We start from the raw sequence: 21,203 nt of genomic DNA, 5'->3' as shown, positions 1-21,203 counted from the left end.
TCCAGATGGGTAGACATTGATCCAATTTGTGGAAGATGCCACAACAATAGAGAAACCTTGCAACATGTGTTTTTTGAATGTGAAGAATCCAAATGGATATGGTACGTGGGGCCATTAGGTTTCAAACTGGATCTTACCCCAACTTCATCTGTGAACCAGATGATAATACTTTGTTTTAATTCTGGCATTATCCCCAAAACATACCTAAATTGGTTTTTCTCCATTTTCATGTTCACCACGTACTTCATTTAGAAACATAGGAATCAATATGTTTTCAATGATCATAAACTATTATGGCAATAAGTTGTTAAGCAGGTTGATTATTGGATCTCTTATGGGATACCAAACAATGGCCCGAAAAATCAAGTAATCCCTGATCCAATATCCACCGAACATCTCACACCACCACAAACAAACACCAACATCATCATTATCACCAGTGTTAAGAACAAATGGTTAACGAATACTGCATTGGCTCTATGTTTTATCTCACAGGGAAATTGTCTTCTAATGGAAACTAATTATTGCCTGACAGGAGAGGATGGTGGGTTGGAGGTGCTAGGGCTTATAAAAGGAATGTCAAAAGCTAGGAAAGCGTGCATGGAGGTCGATTATGTTTAGAGATGTGCTAAGGAACTCGAATGACTACTAGATAAAAAGGAAGATAGGTTGCTTAATAGGTGGCCAAAAACTTTAATCTTAGCATGCATAGAATTAGAAAAACACCAGCATTACCCCAAATTTTGTTTAACAAATACTAATAGCTATATGGGGTATTCAAAACACTAGCAAAAGAGGCGATACTCAAAAAGCGCTATATTTGCATGATGGATATGCTATGTAATGTGTAATTTCCCTTTGCTTATCTGTTGAATAAAAAAGAAAAAAAATTGAATCTTATTTTCTTTTCATTTCTTTTAGGTATTGGTTATCAAACATAGCCCAAAATTTTAAAGAGAATCACAATCAGTGCTTTCCTATAGGGGTCCACAACATTCAAACGGTGGCGCTTGGTCATATTTTATTCTCATTTCTACCACGACTCTTTTGATCACAAGATCGGACGCCAAACTGAATGAAATCCGGCCTAATAATCTCTACGCTTTTTCAGGGCCTTCCTTTCAAACGTTTTCAACTCTTGGCTCCCCCCGATCTCCCCCGAGCCCCCTTTCCCCCCAACACCTCCCCCCTGCGACTGTGGGTGTGTCTGAGAGACACGGCGATTTTATCATTTTATTGTTGTCTTCCCCCCCTCCCCGTGGGTGGTGGGAAGTCCCCAAATCCAACCCCTATATTATTGATCATTGGGTGGGAGGAGCAGTGTGTGTTTAAGGCTCTTCTCTCATTTGTTTGAGGCTTTTCTTTGTACGTAATCCGTTCTGCCAAAGCCCTAGACCCTTTTATTTTTGAAATTTTACTCCCTTTGAGGGCTCTAGGGTTTATGTTGAAGTATTGGTTTTTGATCTTGTTTTCGCCTGTTCCTGCCGTCTTCCAGATGTAGAGGGTTTCGGTCTGTACTTATAGCTTGAGTTTCTGTTTATTGAGAGGCAGGCCAATTAATGGCATCGTTAACTTATTTTTCTTGCTGAAATGCGATTTCGCTATCACACGACTGATTTCTTGGGGTTTTCGAAATGGACGGAAGGCGGATTTCCGTCAGCCCTCGCCCTTGCTGTGGTCGCCGGATTTTGGCTAAGAAACGCCCCCTCGTTGATGGATTTGTCAACAGCGTGAAGAAGCTGCAGAGACGAGAGATATGCTCAAAGAGAGACCGTGCTTTTAGTATGAGCAATGCCCAGGAACGGTTCAGGAATATACGTCTTCAGGTAAGAACCCCCCGGGTGGTTCTTTTCGTTTCCGCTGTCTGGATACTTGTCCGACCTTGTTTCTGCTTTTACATATGTTACATAGTGATACTTCCGTGCTTATACTCTTCCTTTCGAATGGGGATCCTCCACTGCTCACCACTTTGACACTTCCCCTTTCCCATCGACCCTTCGGCTGTTAGCTAGTCGATAGGATTATCTGTAGAGGACACTTAAATTGTTCTAATTCAAGTTATTTACGAGTTAGTTCAGAGCGGGTTGCTTCCGGATTGGTGTCATCTCAGTTCAAGCTATTGAATTTGTTAAATAGCCCCGCAGAATAGAGTTGTTGTTATGCGTTATGTCTGGGAATTACTAAGTCAAGTTGTACTGAACTTTTAGTAACACCAACTTGGAAAATTTCGTTGAAATAAATTCCAGTAAAACTGGCACATTTGGTCCTTTTTTTGGGCTCTTCAACCATAATATTGTATGTCAACCTAAGTAGTTTTGATGGAGTTCGTTCTGTTGAGCTACTTGCTTTTTTGGTGAGAGCATGTTGCCCGGTCTATCATTTTTCTAGCTTGCAAAGTGCAGACAAGTAGCTTGAACACCCCCCAAAAAAAATAAAAATGCAATAACACATTTCTGAGATTCTGTGTTATAGAATGTATAACTGTAGCTCTTTAGTGCAATAACACTTTTCTGAGATCCATTTTAATAGAATGCATTAGTGTAGCTCTTTAGTCCAATAACACTTGTCTGAGATTACACAAGAATAGTTTCTAGTCTCTTGAACTACTTTTAAATTTGATAAAATCTTAGTTGAAAAGTAAGCTGATCGTAACTCAAAGTAAGGGTGATGCTACATGTATATGAATTTAGGTGTGTTATAAATTCTTAATGCGTATTAGTTAAAGCAAGTTAAAGCCCAGCATAAGCTTTAGGAAAAGAAAGGAAACATCCAACTAAGACTATGTTCAGCTAGTTTACGTTTGAGGAATGCAAAGAAGTCTCCAAACATTGGGCCTTGCAGTGTTCACAATGTGTTAAATGTGACTTGCATAGACGGGGAAAGTGTCCTATGAATCATAGCACTAGACTCTGGAGTTAGGTTCTATTAACCAAAGGACAACACTGTTTCAACTAAAGCCCCATATAATACTTGCAGCCATGGTTCTCATGGCACCAAGGCAAGCCCAGATGGCAGCTGGGCAACTTGGTGCCTTCATAACTCAGGGTTGGCAAAGGCAAGCCATAATTAAGGGATGAATAAATACAACATTAAGCTTCTACTGTCATATTTAACAAAACGTGGTGACCACATGCCTTTTTTCTTCCCTTCTTTTTTTTTTTTTGGGGGGGGGGGGTGTAGGGTAGGTGTGGCTCTTGGATAGATGTGACATCATGACCATGGCTGGAATGGTTAGTTCACGATGGACTGGATAGAAAGTAAAATCAGATGCATTAAAAATTTTTCTTAGCTGTATGGAAAACAATTCATATTTGGAAAGCTCTACAAAAATTTGAAGGAGAATAATCTTTCTTTGGTGGTGTTTTGATCCTGGTTTATAGTATATGGTAACCTTTTGTATATTACAAGTGCTACTAGGCTATCGTCCGTGAGAATTCAGTGGAATATTTTGTGTAGTAATGAAAAGTAACTTAGAAGATTTAGTCTTGAATTCTAGTGGGTTTCAAATGGGGTTTCAATAGACTAACAAAGGTTTGGGTTGAAAATGATGTGGCTGAAAGGTGGTGTTAATTCTAGAGAGAAAATCTGGTTCCTCTACCACGAAACCAATCAGCTAGGGTTGGGGGCTTCCTGATGCAGAGGTCGAGCTGAAAAAGAAGAAGAAAACTGCTGTTGCAACATCACAGCTGTCAGAGCCAGTGTTAAGCCAGTTTGGCAGTGTCACAGCCGTCGTGACAGCCACCATGACATAGTGTCCTTATTCTGTTATATTTTGTTTTATGAATAAAAAGAAGTGGCTATACAATTCCCCTACGATTTTGAGATTCAAACATGGTTTTTGCTTGTTAATTCTGTGAGATTCAACTCATTCAAGGACCTTTATTGTGAGATGCGGTGACACCCCTGGTGGGATGCCAAGGTAGCCTGGTGGGATCCCTGGCCCTGCAGTTCAGGTGGGACTCCTAAACATGCTTTTCAATGCCTTGGATGTCTTGTTGATGTTGCCTTGCATTCAGGCTGCTCCAATGCCTTGGGTCACTTAGACGCTGTGACGACTATGCTTCTGAACATATCCTTCCTCTTGTTCTCTTATTTTTTTTCCAGCTCTTAGAACCAGATTCAGGCCATTGATTTAGCAGCTATTTGTTGATTTATTTCCGCACTTTTGCCTTTGACCTGTGATTACTATTTTGTTGCTGCTTGTTGAGTTTTACTACTGGTTACTATTTTCATCATTTACTATTTCTGACCCTGGTTTTCTACGATATTTTTTTATGCCTAATTTTGTAATTCTGGTTCTGGTTCTACCTGCTATTTCTGTAACATGTTTCTAATATCTTCTAATTACTATTTCTGAATCTGGTTTCTACTCAGTAAGTTTCTAGAATTTGGTCCACTTTTGTCTATATATTTTCTGAGTTTCTAAGAATCTTCAAAATCTTGGTAGTTACCAAATTTGAAACTGACTCTGAGTTGCAATTTTGGAAGTTACTATAGTGGAGTTTTTATCTCTGGCAATCACCAATTCTGTTTTCTATTTTGGGTGGCTAATGTCTGTGATCCCAGAATTTCCCTTGGTTTTCTAATCCCTAATTCCTTAAAAAGTGACCTAGAATTTCATTACTTTCCTCTCACTTTGGAAAACTATTTGCAATACCAGGTTGTGTGTCCTTTGTGTCCTTCAAGTTGTTGGAAGGTTTATTTTTCTTTCAGTGACTATTAGAAGCTTGGCTTTTCTTCACTATGGAAAACTGGGATCTGAATTAGTGGAATTGAATTCCCATTATTTCTTTTCTGTCATCTCGTTTGGAAAAGTAACATGTTACACATCTACTTGTATTTTGATTCATATTCATAACACCTCTGGTGCATATTATGTTGGAGTCTTGAATCTGTGCTTACAATAACTTGTTCAATTGTCTTTTTGCATCAGGAGGAATATGATACTCATGATCCCAAGGGACATTGTTCCTTCATACTACCTTTTCTAAAGAAGAGATCAAAAATTATTGAAATAGTGGCAGCCCGTGATATCGTTTTTGCTCTTGCACAATCTGGTGTCTGTGCAGCTTTTAGCAGAGGTAGTGGCACAGTCATTTATTAGAAGATAATTGTTGTGTTATGTTGTACTATATAATCAAACCAGAGGATACTTCACAGTGCATCTTTTGTTTTTTGGATTTGAAAATATGCAGAGACAAACCAGAGAATATGCTTTCTAAATGTGAGCCCTGATGAAGTCATCCGAAGTTTGTTTTACAATAAGAACAACGATTCACTTATTACTGTTTCGGTTTATGCATCAGACAACTTCAGTTCCTTAAAATGCAGAACCACGAGGATTGAGTGTGTTAAACCTCTCTCTTATCTATTTATCTATTTTTGGATTTCACTATGTTTTGCACTTCCTTTCTAACATAATGCTTTCTGTAAATATTTCTGTTTCTTACTAAATATTTACTTGTTTGAATGGTGTAGATACATCCGTAGAGGCAAACCTGATGCAGGTTTTGCTCTTTTTGAGTCAGAGTCGCTGAAGTGGCCGGGGTTTGTAGAGTTTGATGATGTAAATGGAAAAGTTCTCACTTACTCTGCACAGGATAGGTGATTTATTATCTAGGTTTTTGAACTTTCCGAATGTGTGCTTCTTCGGTAGAAGCTTTTGGATACAAGATTGTATGAATTTCCTTTTGCTTTCTCTTGTCAGTGTGTACAAGGTATTCGATTTGAAAAACTACACAATGTTGTATTCTATAACGGATAAGCATGTTCAAGAAATCAAGATCAGGTAAACTCTCTCTCTCTCTCTCTCTGATGCACATAGAGAGACTGGCTAAAACATGGTTTCGATTTCCTCTTTTGCTATTTTATATAAATTTTTTCATTGCATGTTTCATTACTCTGACAGAATGGGCATTCCTTGCCTTTATTTTGTAGTACATTACTGTTCCATAGACATAATGTACATTTTATACCACACCCCACCCCCACTCAACCCCCCCCCCCCCAAAAAAAAAAAAAAAAATGAAGGAAAGAAAAAGAAGGCAATGTGCCTATTTTCTTGTTCTTGCACTTTTATGGACTATCAAAACATTTCGCAGTTGAAGCCTGGGTTAGTGAAAGACTTTGGTCATTGAGTTTTCATTGTGGAAGGGTTTAGATTTTTGGATGGGCCTGTTGGGGAGCACCATTTGGTGCAAGCTGGTCCATGTGAACTTCAAGCCTGAAGACCTGGTCACTAATTCTTGGGAATTTTGGCTACCAAAAAGGGGTGATGCAGTTACTGACCTCAACAGGGACTTATGGGGAGTTGTTGATGCAGTTAGAGAACTGAGTTAATTGGGATTGATTTAATTTCTTTCCTTTTTTAGAATTAGTTTGGGAATCACGTTTATTTGAGTAGGATTTTACTTCTATTCTAGTTTAGTTAGTTTCCTTAATTATCTTGTTTTTCCTTTATATCAACCATGTAACTTGATGGAGATTTCAGACTTGGATTTTGGATTTGAATCTTAGTTTGGGTGAAACCATGGTTGTCAAGAGGTGTGGTAGCTCTCTCCTTTCTCTGTTCTTCTCTCTCTTTCTTCTTTACTTCTGTACTCTCCCTGCTGAAAATCCCCTGTTTCTGGTGGTATATGCAGCCCTAATCAAACTCTCAGATCTCCTTAGTGCTTGATCCGGTTAGGCCGAGGCTTTCTTCGAAGGTTTCCCCTTGGGCGACCTTAACCCTAGATTCTCATCTCAAATAGGTCCTCCTGTTTGAGAGATTCAAAACCTGAATCAGATCTGGACTTGACCTACCGCCAGATCCAAGTTGCAGCAGCAGTCAGTCTTCTTTGGTTGATGATTTGAGATATCCATTGGTCGGAAACGAGAGGCCATTGAGATTCCCACCTTTGTTGAAGTTTCAGGTTGATTAGTCCCAGTAGGATCTATATCATAAACTTCAACAAGACTTAGAATAGATCAGATTCAACAGTAAGAACAGATCTGAAAATAGACTCAGATTTAGGTCAAAACCTTGCATAAATTGTATCTGACAAAATAGGATCTGTTGGGCTGGAAATTTGGATGGAATGGAGATGCTATATGGAGGAACAAACCATAAAAAATTGAACAAAGTCTGCCGGCTGAATTGAGACTTATGCTGGTTGCAAGAAAAATGTAACTTTCGGTGAATCTTCAAGAACTTGAGCTGGAAGCATCAGATGATCTTCAAATTTGGATCGATTGGTCCTCTTAAGGTCCTCAACAAACCCTCGAAATCCTGTTAGGTAGCCTGTTTGTTTGTGTCTACTGTTCAGCAATCTTAGAGGGCATCAATCTCACTTTAAACAGTGGACAAAGATAAAAAAAATAGAAGAAGAAAAAAAGGATGAGGGTGAGAATCGATGGAGGAAGAAAGGGGGGATAGGGATGGCTATCTCAGCCTGGGTCTCTCATCCTCAACTCTCTCAGTTGATGAACAACCTATCTTAGGCCAAAATAGTAAGCACAGTTCGTGTCATTGTGTTACAGCAATGCTTCTTTATATATAGTGGAGGAGAAGTACTCAATTGCATAGAAAGATCGAAAATAGGAATCAACAAGAAAATAGAAACGAGACTTCTCTATTGCTAAAACTAAAAATTTGGAGACCAAAAAACTATAAATATAGAAATAAAAAACCCTTCTAGAGACTAAATATGACTTTTGACTACTTGTTAACAAAGAAACAATAAAAAGGAAACAAAAAAAAAGAACAAATCACTGGTCACGCGTCCTGTTCACATGAACAGTATCATCTGGTTTTGGGTTGACTTGATGGACCAACGGTGGGGCTGACTGGTTTGGTTTGATGGAACCAACAACCCCTTTCTTTTGCAAGCTCGATCTACGTCAACCATGCCTGCAAGTGTTAGTTCCTCATGCAGTTAGGCCCCTTTTTTAGGCCCAGTGACTTGAGTTATAGCCAGCCCCAGTCAACCCATATTTGCAAGTACTGGATGGTGATGCGTTAATGTATTTAAGATGCATTTATCTCTGCTTGATTTATCTGAGTTCTGCATCTCTTTTCCTTTCTAGTTTTCATTTGTGATGAAGTTGCTTTGTATCATCTTTCTGGTTTCCGGTACTTGCAATTATATTAAAATCTCTTAATCTTTCACATTTCATTTTGCATTTCTTTTTACAGTCCGGGTATAATGTTGTTGATATTTACAAGAGCTAGTAGCCATGTTCCACTCAAGATTTTATCGATAGAGGATGGCACTGTTCTCAAAGCATTCAACCATCTGCTTCATCGAAATAAGAAGGTGGATTTCATAGAGCAGTTCAATGAAAAGCTTCTTGTGAAGCAAGAGAATGAGAATCTTCAGATTCTTGATGTAAGATTTTGTTGTATCTTCTCATTAATAGTTAGGAAGTTCATTGTCAGTTGCGAACTTTAACACCGTTTTATCTGCTGGTTTTTGTGTAGGTTCGTAATGCCGAGCTAACAGAAGTTAGCAGAACTGAGTTCATGACTCCTTCGGCCTTTATATTTCTGTATGAGAATCAGTTGTTCTTGACATTTAGAAATCGAACTGTGGCTGTTTGGAACTTCCGAGGAGAGCTTGTAACTTCATTTGAGGATCATCTCCTATGGCACCCTGATTGTAACACAAACAACATTTATATCACAAGTGATCAAGATCTTATTATTTCTTACTGCAAGGCTGAGTCCGATGATCCATCAGTGGAAGGAAATGGTAAGTTATCTGCTGTAATGTTGTGTCTCCTAGTTAACATGTCACTTGGCTTCCATGAATTATATAAGTAAATGATGAAGACATTTTTGAGTTTTTCCCCCATGATTATTCCATATGTGCCTTGTAGATTTGTTATGGGATTTGCTCTTGTTAGAACATTTCATTTCGTATTTGATGACAGTTGGTATACTTGTATGACCATATGCGCTTGTACTTGTACTTGTTCTTGTTCCAATTAATGGACAAGTCTTTCCTTGAATGCTTAAAACTTTGACTTTTTTTTTTAAAATCGATTGCTCAACACATTTTGATCATTGAATATGTAGGTTAGTGTCTTCTGGAGGCAAGATAGGACATTGTAACATAAAAACAGCCTTTGTGGGATTATGTTTCTATATTTAACGAGATATTCTTTCTTGGCAGCTGGTTCGATCAACATCAGCAATATCTTGACTGGGAAGTGCCTAGCTAAAATACGTGCTAGTAGCAGCAGTAGCAGTCAAGCTGAGTGCAACAATATCAGTGGCAACTTGAAGAAGCGGTTATATGCATCCAGAACTAGGAATCCGGTCGCAGATGCTTTAGAAGATATAACTGCATTATTTTATGATGAGGACCGCAATGAGATCTACACTGGTAACAGGCATGGTTATGTTCATGTGTGGTCTAACTGAAGATGAGATGTTGCATCTATATACCTTTCTAGATCCAATGATTGTTACCCAAAGGTCATCATTGGGCTGTCCACACCATTGTATGGGAGAATTTTGTTGTTGTCACTGTATCAGTAAGTGTTGTTGTAGTCGATATGTTTGTTTGAATTCACTTAGTTCATTTAGTTATCTGAAACCCCCACTCCCCTGTTTTGTTAGAAATGATTATTTGAGTGCAGAACTGTACGGATGAGTTGGGATCCAGTTAACAAGTTGTGTTGAAGCCTACTCTGCGGGCTTTCCTCACAGGATAGAGCGATGAGGTTTGAGAATGTGGGTAGTGATGATGGACTGTCAGAATTTCAACACACTGCTAGTTGGATTAGGTTGGTGGGCTGGTCGATCTGGATTGGGATCCATCTACAGTTGTACACTGGTGACCTGGACACATAGTGATCCTGTGGTGATAGATGCCATTATAATTCTCAAAGCCGAGATTGGGTTCTCACTTAAAAATGTCCATGTCTTGGGGACTCGGGAGGAGTGCATTCAAGACGGACACTTTGGAGTTCTTTACTTCTCTGGTCAACGGACTCCACTAACCGTGGAATAGGGTTTTTATTTTTAGTTTTACGAACTCTTAGAGCCTGTTTGGTATCGTTGTTTCGTGTCAAAAACGAAAATTTCAATTTCTGTACCAAAATGCAGTTTTTAAACGAAAAAATAGTGTTTTAAAATTTCAGATTTTTATGGGGAATTTTTTTTTTTTGTAAAATGGAACGAAACTGGGAAGACGGAACTCCAAATTCCGTTTAATTTCTTTTTTCGAGTTTTTTTTTTTCACTTTTTGTTCCAAAAAAACAAAAATGGATCATAAGTGCACTAAACAGAAGATTCTGTTTTTTTGTTCCATTAGAACGAAAAAACTTCAAAAACGTTTTTTTAGAACTATACCAAACGGAGCCTTAGTTTATTGGTACAATTAGCTCTTCAAATTTTTAATCAAGTGCATGACATGGCATGGCAAAGGTTGTTGGTAGTGGGGGCACATCTTTGTTCTTAGATTCCAATTCATTTGGGGGGTTGGAGGTGGTGGTGGTGGTGGAGGGGAGGATGGCAATGTCAGCTCAAATTAGTAGTAATTAAGCTTATGATCGTCAACAGGCCAACAACAGGGCAGGCATACGGGGTTCATAACTTAGTATGTTTAGACTTGGGCTACTTATTGGTCTCAATAACAATACAACCTGCCTATCACGAATTCACGATTAAATTCACAATCGTGATGATTGTTGAACCATATCTTGTGATCGACGTCGGCCGGCCGCTCGCCAATTGGTAAGAATTTATTTCAACAATGCTCCATGTGGTCAGCGGAAAGCTAGGTGGCGGTTCAAATTCTTTTGATAGGTAAACAAACCCCCAGCCCTAGGTGCTCCCAAACTCACGGTGCAAATTACAGTTTTGAGAATCGAGGGCTATGGATATAATTTATTTAACTAGGTTATGAAATTTGGCATGTGATTAAGAAACCACGACCATGGATAATATTTGATTTAACTAGATTATGAAATTTGGCATGGCATGTGATTAATCTTAGACAATGTCCTCTATTTTTTGTGCAAGGGTACCACAAGGGTTATAAGGCCTCATAAGGAGACGAAGAGAAAATTCATAAGGGAGTCAATTGGGGCCATTGAGCTACACTTCTTGGAAAACACATTACTAGTAGTGGTGCATATCAGCACCTAAGATGCCCTTCAAGAGAGTTGATTCACTGATTAACACTCTCCGTGTGTATGGAATGCAAGGTGGTCGTAGATCACCGCGTAGCATAGCGAATGTTGAAAGCTCTGCGTAGCGTTATGATTCTTAATGAACCTTTAGTAGTCAATTGTAGAAGTAGAATAAGCAGCTCCTCTCTGTTTCGGTGTAGAGCGGTGGCTTGTGTAGCGATTTGGCTGGAGCTCTTTCAATACGCCGCCTTCGGCGTTTTCAACTTAAGTTGTCCATGTAGGAACTAGTTATCTTTATTCTCATTTTATATATTTTTTCCATTCTCCCTCCTTTTGTAGGGATACTTTTTCCATCTAGGAACTAGTTATCTTCATGATTGGCTAAGGCTTCACCAGAAAAATAAAACGTTTCCAGATTAAAGTACCACTTAGTGGCCTTGGAGTGACATTCCTCTTCAAGGATTTCTCATGGGTCTAAAGCAGGCAAGGGACAACAAATGGAGAATTGGGGTGGGTTGAAGCGACTCAAAGGAGATAAGGTAATCTCCTTCCAGATTGAAGTACCACTTCGTGGCCTTGAAGCAACATCCCTCTACTTTTGGATGTAATAAGTTTTTGTTGAACTTTGTTTTTATTTCAGGTCCAATAACAAAATGGCACTACTAATGCTTAGAATAAGAGATTACAATAAAAACTAATATCCTAAAAAGATTCTTATAAATAAACAAATAATAATAATATCTCAAAAAGATCACCTCAAACTATGATGTCCTAAATTATGTTTCTTCTTGATACATTTTTTCTTTCCATAAGAAAAAATGTTCTAATATACATGATTATTGTAAAATGTGGGGAGGAATCCTCACATCACGGCATCACACCAATGATTGGCTTGAGAAAAAGTATTATTATTCACATGGAATCACATACATATATCCAGATCAGATCAGGACTCAGGAGAGTATTTAAAAATAGTAACAAAAATAAAAACCAATGCGAGACCAAAAAAAAAAAAAAAAAAGTGAGATGGATATTGCACTTTGGCATAATAGGGAAAATTTTCCCTAATAAATTATTACTAGAAACCCAAAAAACAGGACATTTGTTTGTAAGAAAGTTGCAGTAGAATCTGAAAAACGTAGAGAAATCAAGATGATACAAGTGAAGTAGGATCATCAAGTGCCGTTCCCATGTGCTGAATGACGAAACCGTATATCTTTCGCTTTAGACGCTCAATCTTCTCCGTGAGCAGCATCTCCCGTTTTCCTATTACATGGTCCAACCAGTCGTTGACACGCTTCAGTTGTGATATGACGGCTGCAATTGGGCCACTCCCACTCGCTGGCTGAAGGAAATCATCAGTTGATGACACCTTGAACCCTGCATCCAACGACTCCTCAACAAACTGCAGGAACCAAATTTCCATTTCCATTTGCAAATTCCTTGCCAGTTCCACTGTCTCTTTCACTCCACACCCACCTCCCCTTGACCATGACCCAGTAGTAGTCCCAGCAATGGGATCACATGATGATGATGGTGGTGGAGCATCATTGATCAAATGGTTCTTGGCCAATTTCTTCTTAGATCCAGTCGTCGTCCTTGGTGGTGATGGAAGCCTTACATCCATGACAGTTTTAGTAGGCATTTCAAGAGACTGGCTTTTACAATTGTTTCCAGTTTGATTGCTAATGAGACAAACAACTTCAAGATCAGTTGCCAAAGCAGCTTCAACCCAAAGAGAAACGGATTTTAAGCGGTCGGTGGGAACAAAATTGTCAGCCCTGTTAGAATCATGGCTAATGGCAACCGATTCTGCAATTATTGACGACTTCAAAACCCCTTCATAAACTGATAAGAAACGGTCAATAGTTGGAAGAGGATTTTCAGACTTGGCAGACGAACAGAGATCTGAAAACATGCTGAATGAAATATAAGGGATAAGATTAGTCTGACCTGAGTGTTAAAGAAAAAAAAAAAAAATGCAACATATCAGAAACTGTAATTATATGATGATACACACACTATTGTAGTATTTTACTTGCAATGGGGTGCTGAGACAAACAAATGCATTCAATCTCATAACACCGGCCCCGGTGTTGTGGTCAAAAGGATTCCTATTGAATGAGTAAAACACTAAGGCACCGTTTAACAATATTTCGTTTCTACCGTTTCTACGTTTTCTTGTTCCCAGAAACAGATAAACAACCAAAAAAACGTTTGATAAAGTTGTTCTGTTTCACCCGTTTCTAAAAACATAAATCAAAATTTATGTCTATTTATGATTCTAAAAACGACTTTGATGAAACAAGTACTTGTTTCGTCGTTTTTAAAAACGAATTTGAGAGAAAAAAAATTTTGTTGTGCACGATAAATCTCTCAACTATTTAAATCTAAAAAGAGACAACCGAACCCTCTCTCCCATTTGAGTATCTGATGATATTATTAGGTTTTTTAGTGACATTATGTTTACAAAAAAAGTTTTAAGAAATAAATTTATCAAACACTAAAAAATCCATTTTTGCTTTCGAAAATGTGAAAAACTGTTTCCTTAGTTTACTGTTCAAATGAAAGGGATAAAAACAGATATTCACCTCAAACTCCGAACAGCAGATTCGGTTACAGAGGCTTCTTCCAAAGCCTCAGCAGCAACAGTAGAAGCAAGATTTCTCCTTTTCAGAGCCTCCTGCATGATGGGAGAAAAAGAAAAAATAAGGCTACATATGATGGTCGAAAAACCGCTTAGGAGAAGAAATAAAGCAACCGAAACAATGGTAACATGTTATTCCAAGAAATCAGCTCAATTTCTCTTCAATGTTGGCCAGTCTTAAAAAGATTCTGAATCCTACAACGCCTATAATTGATTACCTTTCCAAGTTTAGCAAGGCTGGTGGGGACAGCATCCAATTGAACACTTCCATCCGTCCATTTGCGATCATGAAATATGATTGTGGGGGTAGTGGGGCCGCCATGCTTCTCAGCCATCAAATGACCTTCAACTCTACAAGGCCTTGTCTTCTCGTTGGTGGAAGCAAGCTCCTCATGACCAGCTGCTGCTCCTTTAGCATCACTGAGTCGCCTTGAAAGGGTCACCTGGAAAATTACAAATGGCAGTGTTGTTGCTAAACTGGGGCTACTGACAAGAGATTCAAAAATTATATATACCACAACTTTAGGGCGAATGAATGTAAGAATTCCAAAGATCAATTCACAATGTATGAAGACCAATTCTTATTGCCTTTTTTACACTAGCAACCTCTTGAAGAGAATTGCTCTTTATATTTTCCTTTAAGCTCCAAGTTAGATGGTTAATCGGGAAAATCACCCTGAAGTTTTAAAGGAAGATGATCAGTAATTTGTTGTGAAATTCTTGTTCCCATTGGATTACACTTCTGGGCCTCTGGCAGACCTACAACTATGAACTCTATAGTGAACCTAATGTAACACTCTGATGACTCGAGAAAAATCTCAAAATTCTTTCCCCACCATTCTAGTGCTTTGGGGCCAAATATAATACCATTTCTTCCATCTCCCAATGATGGAGGGGGTTATAAAGCGAAAATCTGTAGCTTTTGACCACTAAGACGTTCTCCCCTTCCCAGGCCCAGCCCTCCTTGATCAAGTCTAAACTAGACTGGCTTTCATTGGGCCAGTGTGAAACTAAGAAGGAGAGATTTGCCTAAGAGAACAAAAGCCTAATCAACTAGCATAAAAGACTCCAACCAAATCTCAACTGCACAACAATCAACAAACTATGGTCAATATCACCAAAATGAATAATAGGAAAAAAAAGAAGAAAAAAGAGTACCTGGGTCTGCATAATGGCTTGCAGATCAGGTTTGTTATGTCTAGAGATCACCACCCTGTCTTTCTGCTCAGTAGAGGCCGCAGCTGCTGGTGCCTCATCCCAGCTCTTCCTCGTTGTCTTTGAAGAGCCAATCAAAGCATCAGAAACCTTTGAAATCCCCGCCACTATGGTTGCCATCTTCTTCTTAGTAGCAGAATCCGCAGCTGCGGCAGTGGCAACCACTGGGGAAACCTTCAAACCCCCGGAAAGCCTTCTACGGGGAGAAAGAGAAGCCCTCCGAGCATTCGGGGAAGCCTGCTTTCTGCCAGTGGGTGATGGCTGCCGATATCTGGAAGGCACAATGATTGCAGGCTCCCTTGACGTTTTCCGGTTCTCATCGCGGGCTGCAACCAAGCTTGGAACGACGTATTTGGACGGGACTGGAGAAGCAGATCTAGAATTTGCCTTGCTGGCAGGTGAAGGCTCCCTTTCCATCCTCTTCCCAGCCGATATGGGCCTCTGCTGCTTTGCTGAAGCGGGAGACGAGAAGCGTCGGGGCTTCTCCTTCTCCTGTTGCGGCTTCATCTGGTTCTCGTCAGAGGAAATTCTAATGGGTTTGGAGGCATTTCCATCCAGCGGGACAAGAACGGTCCCTGAGCGGTCCTTGTGGGTAGGGGTAGGCCCCGGGCGGTGCGAGGGTGCTGGTGAGTCAAGACTAAGATCACCTGCTGATTTGGTAATAGGAGGAGGAAGAGGGACAAAGAAAGGGGGAGCAGCTGTGGAGTGTATGAGAGAAGCAGGGTCGTCGGAATCGGAGGAGATGGGTTGGATGACAAAGCCGCGCTTCGAAGGGGAGATGCGGGCGATCAGTGGTTCGGGACTTCCAACAAACGGGTGGCGGCCAGCAATGGGACGGATGCCGGAAACACGAGGGACAGGAGGGGAGTCAAATACGAGGCGATCCACGTAAACCAATTGCCCCAGTTGCAAGCGGTTAGTGAGGATGAGATCGATGTCGCGGTCGGATAGGGAGACGTAGGTGGAGTTGGCAGAGTCGGAGAGCTGGACGTAAAAGCCATGGTTGGGCCAAAGGTCCGAACCCGCTAGCGCCGGAACTATGCCAATTACCTGCAGGAGGACTGACCTGTGTTCTCCGGCAACTTTCGTGTCAGAATTAATTGATTGAAGGAGCTTTAGAAGGATTCCCGGGGTGAGAGACGCCATCGTTAATCCTTTCGTACAAGGCTCCGCAACCTCTCTCTCTCTCTCTCTCTCTCTCTCTCTCTCTGAGTGAGGACGAAATGTCTAGTCGTAGTTCTATTTTAAAATTTCCTTTTTAAACTGCTCTGTTGAAACATCCGACGCTGGCTTAGAAATTAGAATGGGGGAGAACTGAGAAGCAGAGGGAGGAAGATTGGGAGAACAGTAAATGGGAAGGGAGCAGAAAGGAAGGAATAGACGTTGCAAACGGTAACTCATCTCCACTTTTTAAATTTCAAATGTCCCGCTGCCCCGCCCCTAGACGTTACGTTGCAAAAGGTAACTCATCTTGGACCGGTGACGTGGCAGCAAATATTGATGTTACCGCTTCACTTTTTAAATTTCAAAATGTCCGGCCTATGCCCGCGCGATCCCCGTCATTTTTTGGGTGAAATCCCTGGCCCTTTAATAGTTTATATATAGGGGGAGATGTTCTCCCCGTCCCCATGAAATGAAAAACCCGCCTCTGTCTGATGTCCCTTGGTTCTCATGAGTCCATGTTGGCGCAGGAGAATGCTACTTGATTGCATGGATCTTATGTCAAAACACAAAAGGGGCATAGTTACAGATTTGGATCCTCTCCAACCCAAGAGTGTTGGAGAAGGAGATAGATAGAGAGATAGAGTGCTCTTATTGGTCCCTCTTCAGCATCCCTCAATTGGAGAGGATGATCTTGTTCTGCAAAATTGCAGCCCCATCCCTTGTAAATTCACAAAATTTCATCCTTGTTAATGCTCCTATTTTCATTCTCATTGGCCTCTACACTGGTGCAAGGGTTATACGCAAAATCATGAATGAATTGATAGAGGCATTTAAGATGAGATTTTTTGGTGCATGCTTTTTGTTGAATATTATTAAATAGATGAGACAAAAAACATATATTCATGCTAAGATGGAATTATGGAGATTAATCTTACAGTAAAAAATCTTAAGATAAGTAGAACCAAGATGAAGCATATGATGTGTAACTTTAGTTACATCGTAAGACACTAGATCTAAACTTGTGCTCTTTATCTTTAGTTCTTAGTGGTTTTGAGTGATTTCAATGTAATTTATTTTTGTACTACTATAGAGCTATTCAGAGATCAAATTGTTTCCCCAAAAAACATAGGGTTCCATGTGCACATTTGGAGAGCTTTTATATGATGTTGTTTGGAGCTATTTAGATCGGATGTTCTCAGATACCTGAATGGTCTGATTTGAGTTGATTATGGTTGAATCGGGAAGATTTTTTTTCTGCTATCAACCTTTTCACTTTTCCATTTTCTATCGAAAAGTTGGTCACTTTCAATAAATTTTAGCTCCGTGAAATCAAATGGTTTGAACTAGTTCCAACATATTCAATCTAAGTGAAGTATGAAGTATTTTATCCTTTTAAGACTATATTTAAGGATTGTGCTTTGTAATAATTAATAGGCCATTTATTTTCTTTGGCAGCTGTTGGAAGTAAATTCTTGAATAGTATTGGCTTTTTTTTTTTGGGTTGAATTAGTAATTATTATCTCAATTACTCTGTTTCTATCTCACAAATGGCCTTATGTGCATTTGTGCATGAAAGATTGCTAGTTTTCTGAAATAGACAATGTATTTGATGTAATTACATGCATTGTTTCTGATATTGATATAGGATTGATTGTATCAACTGATATTGAGACCCATTCCTAAGCAATCCGAGTTATGTATTTCAGAACAGAGGCAAAATTGTTTGATTCAGACATATGCAATTCAATTTGAATTGGTATCGGATCGATATCTGCTGATATCGATAACTAAAATCTTGATTACAGTTTATAAGTATAATTTTTTTTTTCGGTGGAACAGGTTATAAGTATAATTTGTTGATGTAAATATATTTTTTTATTATTAAATATTTGGTGAGTCTTTTTTATAAACTAATTTCGTGTTTTATTTATATAGTTTTGGACGACGGTACTTATAATTCATTAGAAAAAAAAACAAAAAAAACAAAAAAGAATATAAAAATAAACCATTTTGTTTTGGTTGCCTGTGGAATTAAGATGTGAAAAGACTTTAATTAATTGTATTATATCATAAATAACTATTGAGTAGTAAGTGACAGAATGACCGATTTACCCATCTACCTTCAAAATTTGAACCCAATCCGAGCTCTTCAGAAGGAGAAAACCAGGGTCAAAGAATGGATAATACATCAGAGATGAGAGCAAATATGTTGACACTATTGAAAATAGACATGAATAATGCACTACAAGTCTTGTCAGACAATTGAGTTGGGAGTTGGGAGTTGGACCATCATATTTCAGCTGTAACTAATCTCAAATGGACCCTCTGTAGGTTTCAGGGACTTCCGTCGGGATCGCAATATGACATGTAATGCATGTATACACGTTAGGGTTCGACCCTAATGAGATGAAATAGTATCCCCTAGTCATCAGATACCAAGGGGGGATACACGTTATCGGTAAAAGGGAATCGCCACCTAGAAAATGGTCTAGGACCCATAAATGTCTCCCCCAATCAAGAGAGAGAGACTAATGACTTTGATGGATAAAGCTGATTTGCACCAAGATTCTGGACAAGTGTCAAGTAACAGACTGGGAAGGTGTTAGACACCCAGTCTGCTCGGCCCTAAGGCCGGTCTCTTTTTGTTTGACTAAAATTTGTTTGTACCCTACTAACTAGTCCTAAATTTAGGTCACTGAAAACCCTAAACTAGGTATCTAAGTATGACATGTGAAAACCCTAAGCCAAGTGTCTAAATTATGCTAGCTAGGTTATGATGCAAATAATAAAATGATTACACTAATTAAAAATTAAAAACCCTAAATGATTTAATTAATGTATTATGAGTCTTAGATTAAGCTAATTAAATAAGCCTAGACCTAGGATTAGTTGAGCAATTTGTGAAACCCTAAATTGAACTAACTCGATTAATTGAGCCTAACCTAGATGGACGATTAATGAATTTATGAAATCCTAAATTGAATTAATTAAAATGATTAATCATAATCCCTAATAATTTGTGAAATGAATTATTGCAATCCTAATTAATCTATTAATCTAATAGGTAAAAAGATTTTTAAAGAAAGACAAAAACTTGAACTGAATGATGAAAGCTACCCAAATCTAACTATTTCAGATAGAAGTTTTGGAAAACCTAATCAATCTAATAATTTAAACAATTAAAACCGAATTTTAAGAGTCAATTAAATGCATTATGAACTTTAATTAATCTAATGAGTTAAAACTTTATTTAATTAAATATTAAAATAATTATTTAATTAACTACCTCAATTTAAGTAAATGGAATCTAACTATTATGTTAAATATACAATGGTTGTAAATGTCCCATGTGGTGATATGAGTGAGAAGTGGATAAAATATGAATACTAGCTAACCTACATGCATGAGAAAAATGAATTGATTTAAACAAGAAAAAAAAAATCATCAAGTATCAAAAACATGTTAATAAACACGAAGCATAGCAAACATGACATTGACTAACCTATCTAAATCTAATGATTATCAATATGGCAAGATATCCGAATCTAAATTAAATACACAATTAATTCTAAAGGGACCCACTATTTGAGATAAAAAGAAATAGACCGAAACGGGTTCATTTTATCAACCCGAAAACCTAAGAAACACACCTAATGCTACGAGCCGGTTTGAGGGGGGCCAACCACGGAGAAGGGAAGGAGAAGAAGAGGAGGGAGGCAGCTGATTTTTTGCTATAGGGAAAAGAAGAAAGAAAGGAATAAGAGATGGGAGAAGAGATTAGGGCTTGAGATCCTAATCTAAGGGTTTATGTCTAAAGAACAAAAATAAATCAAAAATAAATCAAATCAAACCTACTTATTAAGTGAGTATATTAAGCCACAAATAAAACCGATTAATTGAATAAATATATAACAATAAAAGAAAGCAAAACAAATTAAAATGAAAAATAAAACGAATTAGCAAAAACAATGGATTGGACCCAATGACCCAATGACCCAAATCAAACTATGTTGAGCCCAATTAAAACAAGATAAACCCAATTGAACCGGAATCAACTAATTCACATTTAATAAACCATATTAAACCAAATTAAAGCTAATAAACCTAATTAATCTAAATGAACCTGTAATACCCTACTTCTTAAACCCGGTCTGATTACACGGTTGAACCGGTTTAACTATGTAGGATCCGAACAGGAGAGAGTTAGAGCGGGCTCCTTATGGGCTATGATGGCAAGGGTGACCTTAAACACCGGCTGGCCCAACAAATCCGAGCCAGTGCCAGAAGAAACGGGAGTACCCAAGCCGTGTACATGCACCTATCATAAGGCCATGTACGGATAAATCAGGTATTGTAGCCATGTATTAAGGTGTGTACGTATATTACATTGTATGCCAGGGGTGGGGTTCGCGCTGAGGCCTGAACTCTGTCAAAATCTCAAGTTTTGGCCCTCAGGTGGGCAGACAGGTGGGCGCACCCATCCACCTGAGTGACCCATCCATGTGAACTATTCAGTTATTTAGGAAGTATATATATATAGCATGTATGATTTTCTTTTCTTTTCATTTATGACACCCGTACGTTGGTGAGGATAGTAAAGAGGAGAGAGAAAAGAAAGAGAAGAAGAAGGGAAGAGAAGGAAGAGGAAGAAGAGAAGGATTTCAGCGGCACCAAAGCTTGATCTTCCCATTCCGGCGCTGGGAGAGTGATCTTCAACTCTAGATCTACATTTAGAGGTAAGCAATGTTGGGTTCCTTGAACATTCACCATACCCAAGCATAAACCCTTGATTCGAGTAGGGTTTCTTGAGATCTTGTAAATCCCCTTTGAAATGATGAATCTAAGGTTTAATAGATGATTTATGTGTTGATCTTGAAGGATTTGAAGAGGTATTGACAAGGTTGGAGAAGCATTGTGGGTTTGAAATGATTTTGAGGGTTTGAAGGTGTTCTTGAGCAAAAAAGGTAAGATGGTTTCCCATCACTTGTATCTAACCTAGATCTAGGTTAGAACCATCCTATAAGACTTTGAAAGTGTGAAGAATGGGTTGGGAAAAGCC

General features: G+C 38.8%; 2 protein-coding genes across 2 annotated transcripts; one reads left to right on the top strand and one right to left on the bottom strand.

The window, feature by feature from the left end:
• Nucleotides 1-1,143: 1,143 nt before the first annotated feature.
• On the top strand, nt 1,144-9,604 carry LOC122079712. Its single transcript, XM_042646402.1, has 8 exons — nt 1,144-1,826; nt 4,934-5,081; nt 5,196-5,346; nt 5,479-5,604; nt 5,708-5,788; nt 8,174-8,366; nt 8,459-8,729; nt 9,153-9,604. The coding sequence occupies exons 1-8, from the start codon at nt 1,635-1,637 to the stop codon at nt 9,401-9,403; spliced, it is 1,413 nt and encodes a 470-aa protein (XP_042502336.1). The 5' UTR covers nt 1,144-1,634; the 3' UTR covers nt 9,404-9,604.
• A 2,553-nt stretch (nt 9,605-12,157) lies between these two features.
• LOC122080171 (flocculation protein FLO11) lies at nt 12,158-16,399 on the bottom strand. The gene is made up of 4 exons (XM_042647076.1): nt 14,924-16,399; nt 13,984-14,208; nt 13,710-13,801; nt 12,158-13,037 (listed from the first exon to the last, which is right to left on the bottom strand). The coding sequence occupies exons 1-4, from the start codon at nt 16,124-16,126 to the stop codon at nt 12,266-12,268; spliced, it is 2,292 nt and encodes a 763-aa protein (XP_042503010.1). The 5' UTR covers nt 16,127-16,399; the 3' UTR covers nt 12,158-12,265.
• Between the last annotated feature and the right edge of the window lie 4,804 nt (nt 16,400-21,203).

The sequence above is a fragment of the Macadamia integrifolia genome, chromosome 5 (genome assembly GCF_013358625.1).
Source record: "Macadamia integrifolia cultivar HAES 741 chromosome 5, SCU_Mint_v3, whole genome shotgun sequence".
Taxonomy (NCBI): domain Eukaryota; kingdom Viridiplantae; phylum Streptophyta; class Magnoliopsida; order Proteales; family Proteaceae; genus Macadamia; species Macadamia integrifolia.
The sequence above is the reverse complement of the archived record's forward strand: the minus strand, read 5'-3'. Positions and strand labels throughout refer to the sequence as shown.

Excerpts from the sequence above, each read along its gene's own strand:
- LOC122079712 (XM_042646402.1), top strand. The coding sequence starts at position 1,635 with ATGGACGGAAGGCGGATTTCCGTCAGCCCTCGCCCTTGCTGTGGTCGC. Across the intron at positions 5,605-5,707 it reads ACTTACTCTGCACAGGATAG|TGTGTACAAGGTATTCGATT; the intron begins GTGATTTATTAT and ends TTCTCTTGTCAG. Across the intron at positions 8,730-9,152 it reads TCCATCAGTGGAAGGAAATG|CTGGTTCGATCAACATCAGC; the intron begins GTAAGTTATCTG and ends CTTTCTTGGCAG.
- LOC122080171 (XM_042647076.1), bottom strand. The coding sequence starts at position 16,126 with ATGGCGTCTCTCACCCCGGGAATCCTTCTAAAGCTCCTTCAATCAATT. Across the intron at positions 13,802-13,983 it reads GCCTTGCTAAACTTGGAAAG|GAGGCTCTGAAAAGGAGAAA; the intron begins GTAATCAATTAT and ends CCCATCATGCAG. Across the intron at positions 13,038-13,709 it reads TCTGCTGTTCGGAGTTTGAG|CATGTTTTCAGATCTCTGTT; the intron begins GTGAATATCTGT and ends TATTTCATTCAG.